The sequence below is a fragment of the Adiantum capillus-veneris genome, chromosome 11 (assembly GCF_014529385.1).
Source record: "Adiantum capillus-veneris isolate H3 chromosome 11, ASM1452938v2, whole genome shotgun sequence".
Classification (NCBI taxonomy): Eukaryota; Viridiplantae; Streptophyta; class Polypodiopsida; order Polypodiales; family Pteridaceae; genus Adiantum; species Adiantum capillus-veneris.
The window spans coordinates 101131722-101137721 of record NC_140941.1 but is presented as its reverse complement, the minus strand read 5'-3'; the positions used below and the strand labels follow the sequence as shown (position 1 = coordinate 101137721).

Here is a 6000-nt window from a genome sequence, read left to right as displayed (position 1 = left end):
GGCCAATCTAGCGTTTAAACTACATATGAACTATGGGAGAGAGAGGTGGTCATTCTTGTGAGGTGGAGGCATCGTTTTCCTACGTGGAGTAAGCATTGCGTTCTTTAGTGTTCTCAATATCAAGATCATAATTTATGGCACCTATACTAGAGGTAGAGGAGCCTTGGCCACAAGCCTTAAAAAAAATAAGGAATGAGAAGTATGGTAGTGCAACTTTCAGGTCTTCAACTATCACTAAGATCAACATGGATCACGAGTTCTACCTAGAAGATATATAATCTCTACATGGTGATGCTGGTTCTATAGCATCTGAAGAGAGAAAACCACACTCTCTATGGACTTTTCCATCTTTCGAACACAAAACAAACTCTGAGGTTAGAGTGATAACATCTCAATAAAAATCCACAAAATAATTGATGGATACTAACGGCTTGCACGAATTGATGTCTACTCCTATACAATGCACAATTACTCTTTTAGAGTTGGTGGAAATCAAACCACATCTATGAGGAGAATTGGGAAAAACTCTAGAGAAGATGTTGAATGCAGGCCTCGTGATTTTATCACTTGTTTTTCCTGTTTTTAGCCAGAAAAAATAGAACATGACTCTAAAGCCCTTGCCCTTTAGGCAGGCCAAAAAATTGTTGGCAGCATTTCATAATTACTGGCCATTTTTCGAAGCAAAAAGTTGAAAGTACTGTGTTGGGAGAAGAGTTCCCGCTCTTCGGCTTCCTTTGGCTTCTTTTTGGAGACTCGCAGCGCGGCAGCAGCAACAGCTTCTTCTTCGGGATCGAGCGTACAGGAGCTTTCATGCAGAGGGTGGAGCTCGCCTTAGCCAGGTTGCTGACTTAGTCGTCTCTTGCGATGATCGGATCTGCTCCTGCACCAGGTGTGGGCTCTGGCCGCGAGCTCTCATCCCCGCCTTCTGATGGCATTAGCAATCTCCGGTTTTCCAACCACAGCGACCACTTGCTCGTTTCATCTTGGGATGCGGTACCCTCTCTTTCCCTCCTCGAAGCGAGTGTCTGTATGCTGATTATGCTACCTGCCTGCGATTGTAGCGAGATATGTACTGCTAGTCCTAGCGTCTTAAATATTCCTGAAATATTGGGGCACGCTCTCCCTGCATTTGTTAAGATGTTCACGAATCATGTATGTGTGACCTGAATGTACAATCTTCTGCCGCTTTGCTTATACTCAAGGAGAAGTCCCCTTCAAGGACTAGCGTTGTTCTAGCACTTCCGTTTTGAGATTCACATAATGCAATGATTCTCTCTTCCATATACTTTTGTTCACTCTTTGTTGGTTGGTTATCTAACTTTTGTGGACATCGGCGTTGTCATAGGCATCCATCTACTCTGTGAGTAGTCACCTTGTTTTCATTATTAATTCATACCATCCGAATCGGAGGCGCAATCGGCATTTGGCGGTAACACACAAGGACATTGTTGGTCCACATTGCTGCCAATTGGTTGCGAGTAGGTGCATTGTTATCTATCATCCATTGACATTACCACATCACACCGGAGGAGTCTTTATCATTGAGGATTAGAGCAATGGTCGGAGACCTTTTTGAGGTAAGCATTGGAGTTCACACCATTGTCTCACCCTAAGCATAAGGGGATGTCACGCCCATATGACCCTCTATGCCACATGGACGTACTATCGCTACCTCTTCAGAGCCAAGGTTTGCCTATTGGGTCTAAGGGGTTTTGTGCAAGCAATTTCGTGCTTGTCCGGACAAGCCCATCATATTAGGTTTCCTATTTGGAACCCTCTTTACACAAATGGGTCATACACATGCTTGACGGGTGTTGCTACACTTGGGTGGGCATCTGACATCACCAGCATGTACCCTAATCCAATGTTGTGGTCTAGTCCTCATGCGAAATGTGCCACTAGTTTGGGAATTTCGAGCTGTATCGTACCCCAAAACCATGGGTTTGCATGCGACTACTTTGTGATGTGGCAATCTTCGATCAATGTGATTCAAAGAGATGCCCAAAGCAATAGCAATCGGGGCTAGGATCAAAGGACTTGTATTTGAGAGATGCTACCCAGAATTTTAGCGCCAAATCACAGGTGTGGCAGATCATTATGATGGAGTAGCTCAACAGCTTTTGAGGCTCTCGTTTGAAAACAAATGCTTTTTGGAATTGTATTTATAGAGTGCTTAAAAGCTGCTTTTGAAAAGCAGGTGTTGCCTCAGTTGAAACTAAGATAAAGTGCATGGGTACTCTCAGTTGTAAACTCTTGTCATGTGCACATCTAACCCTATGTGCATGTGGACAAGCTATAACTCCTATCTTTAGTTAGGGTTTAGGTAAGCCTAGGAAGTGTTCACCCTTGTGAGTCTGAACGCAGGACATGCATGTCTAGGCACTTTAGAAAAGTTTAGATTAGTTGCATACCCTCTGATTGCACACGAGCACAAAGAGTGTCTACTAGGTGTAGGCATTGGGGAGTGTTCCCATACAGTTGCATTAGTACCAAGCCTAGGTTTTTGTCTGCATGTGAATCTCCTCTTATTAGTAGGTCCTCAACTTATTAATAAGTGACATTTAACATCATTTTATAAGGATACACCTAGACACACGCAGTGAGCAGGCGTCAGGCTCACCTCCTAGCCATAGAGCCAATACGGGCTCACCCCCGAGCCTGGGACCCGAGCCCACACCAATACGGGTGTGCGGGCAAAGTTGCAAAGGGCCAAGAGTCCAAGTGTGGTGATCACACTCAGCCCATCTTGTCTTTCGACCGCGAAGGTCGGGCTGATCACAGAGATATTTCAAAGAATGGGGTTCCGTCTAGACCACGAAGTGAGCACCAAAGAGGTAATGGCGCCAAACTTTCAAGGCATGAATGATCGCTAACCATTCCTTCTCTTGTGTGGAGTAATGTGTTTGCACGTCTGTGAGCTTGCGAATTTCAAATGCAACTGATCCACAATTTGCAATATCGATGCAGTGGTAACAAGTTGCTTCAATGTTTGGAAACATTGATCGAGCTCGTCGGTCCATCGAACGGACGGACTAACACTACGCTTTTTGCTTTGAACGCCCTTTAACAAACAAGTAAGGGGCTTGGCAATATTAGCGTAGTCTTTAATAAATTTTCGAAAAAAGCTAGTAAAATCCAAAAAAGATTTTACTTGCCTAATCGTGCGAAGAATGGGCCAATCTAGCACAACACGTATCTTCTCGGGGTCAATACGAATGCCATCAGCCAAGATGACATGAATGAGATACATTAACTCGGTGTGGAAAATTTGCACTTGCTTTGCTTTGCTTTGCATACAACTTTTTTCGCCTCAAAACACGCAAGACAAGACGAAGGTGTTGCAGATGCTCCTCGAGTGTTTTGTTGTAAATTAAGATGTCATCAAGGAACACCACAACCCACTTTTCCAAATATGGACGAAAGAGATCATTTATCGTTCGTTGGAGAGTGGCAGGAGTGTTGGTAAACCGAAATGGTAAAACCAAAAATCGGTAATGTCCATACTATGTATGAAACGCGGTTTTTGGGACATCACGCAAATGTATTCGTATCTGATGGTTCTTGGAACGCAGACCGATCTTGGTGAAATAACGAGCACGCGAGAGTTGATCCGTAAGGTCGTCCATGCGAGGTAATGAATATCTGTTTTTGACGGTGACCTTATTTGAGATCTTTGTAATCCACGTGGAAGTGTATTGCCCCATTTAGCGAGAAGAACCAAGCGCCCCATGGAGACTTACTAGGTTCAATAAAACCTTTGGCAAGATATGCTTGAAGCTGCCTAGCTATCTCGTCTTCCTCTCTTGGGCTGAACTTGTAAGGTTATTGAGAGACGGGATGGCTACCGGGCAAAAGCTCTATCTTATGATCGAGATCAGGCTTACAAGACGGTGGAAGCCCATCTGGTAAATCCGGCGGAAAAACATCCACAAATTCAACCAAAACAAATTCCAAATAACGTTTAACAGTTACATCATGATTAGACAAAAGACTCGAGAACTTCCAATGCAGTAACATCACTTTTTGAGAAAAGAGAATGACATTGAGAGGGGAAATAAACAACATAATCTTTAACCCAACAAATTGCAAGTTGTACATTGGAATCATTAGCCAACACATTGAATTCATTAGTTGAAAGCAGATTTACATCATAAACGGCAGTCAGGGAAGAAGGAGATCCCTCGACCACATCGTACACACCATCAAGTTCAAAGAGATTGTATGTGATGCATAATCAATAGACCGAGAAGCTGTCTTATCGTAAAACCATGGCATGCCTAAAATAACATCTACATGCTCAAGGCCCACGATGCGGAAGTCCAAGACTTTGTGGTAATGTTGGATTTAGAGGTCGAGTCGCGACACAACCTCAGTCCATTGATCGCTCTGACGTTCCGCATAATGGACCATATACGAATAGTGTGCAGGTGAGGTGTTGAGCTTAAGTGCCTGTGCCACACGAGAAGAAATAAAATTATGAGTAGAGCCGTTGTCGAATAAGACCGTCATTGAATGGCGGATGATTGATTTATGGCTGGCGAAGCCTTTGAACGCTTGTACTTTGATGTGGAGAGACCATGGCGAGGGGTTTTCCCGTCCGTCCGGCCACCTCCAGAAGCCGCCAAGGTGTTATCAAAGTTCTTGGCGAACTTATAGATGTCCTCTAGCAAAGTGACGAGATTCTGCAATACCTCATTCTGGTAAGCCGGCGGTAATCCAAACAGATAAAGCATTTGCAATATAACCTATGGGTTCTCCAAGGCTTTCATCTTGTGGACGAAGTCCTTGAATTTCTGTGAGTAAGCGTCCAGTGTTTTCTTACACATCTCCAACTTGAACAGCTTCTTGAAGCACTGGATCTCATCAACTTGCACAAAGCGAGCACGAAAGACCGTTTGGAAGTTTGTCCAAGTCGTTGGCTTAGGTGGTAACCCAGCCCATCGTGCATATGCCTTGCCTTGGAGCATGATTTGTATCTGACTAATGCGTTGGGCATCAGTGAAATGATACAAATCAAAGTAGGCCGTCCATTTTGCAAGCCATGAGTCGATGGCGGTCTCCTCACATTCCTTCTTTTCCCCTTTGAAGGGATCAAGATGGAATTGAAGAGGCAAAGTGCTCATGGCCGTGGTCGAAAACGGGACGTGCGTGGCACGTAACTCCCCAAGTTGCCTCTTCATCTCTGCTAACTGCTAGTGCAGTATAGTGACAAGAGATGCGTCGGAGGCAGAAGACGGGGGAGAAGAACCCTCGGGAGGAAGCCTGTGCGTGTTGGGAGGAGAGAGACACCTCCTCCGTGGGTTGATGCATGCTAGCGGCGCCGTTCTCGTGTGGAGAAGCGTCATGTGACGCTATGGTGCCAAGGTAGAAAGTATGCAGGAGTATGTAGAAAGGGAGGTGAGAAGAAGAGAGAGGGGTGGCTACGTGCACGAGAAAGGACACGCGGTGACTAAGGAATGTCACGCTCGTGCTCATCGACGCAATGAAGCGGAGGATGCAAGTGGAGCAGGCAGAGAAGAAAACGAAGAGCAGCAAGGGAGCGGTGAAATGGTTCAGAAGAACGCTCAAGGTTTGCAAGAGTCGTTGAAATGTGGGTCATGCTGGCCTTTTGATAAGTGTGTGAACCCCCTTTTTAGTAAGGGAGCAAGTTCACACCTTTTAAAAAAAGGGTGGTCATTGCTTTGGGCAGTTAGTGTAAACTTTAAAGGCTAAAAACCTAAGACTCTTTAAAAAAAAAAGAAAAATCGATTTGCTCTGCGCCGACTTTAGCGCACCGCCTTCAACAATCGACCGCCCTTGGGGTGCCGCCTCACCATGTCAATCTTGGTCACCCCCAAGACGAGAATCTGGCACGACACGCGAGAATCACTTAAAAATACTTCAAAACTTTTAAAATCACATTTCAATTTGCTCGACACTGCCCGACATAGTTCCGTGCCCAATGAGATTGGCCCCAAATACCGGCGTCTCTTTTGATATTTCTTTTATATTAATGCTTGA

General features: G+C 44.9%; 1 protein-coding gene across 1 annotated transcript in view; it reads left to right on the top strand.

Moving 5' to 3' along the window:
- Positions 1-682: 682 nt before the first annotated feature.
- LOC147447734 (mitotic checkpoint protein BUB3.1-like) overlaps positions 683-6000 on the top strand; it is a 74533-nt gene continuing 69215 nt past the window's right edge. Inside the window, exon 1 of the mRNA XM_086523450.1 lies at positions 683-993. Within this exon, the coding sequence (XP_086379576.1) occupies positions 865-993 (129 nt within the window). The 5' untranslated portion in view covers positions 683-864. The remainder of the gene's footprint in view (positions 994-6000) is intronic.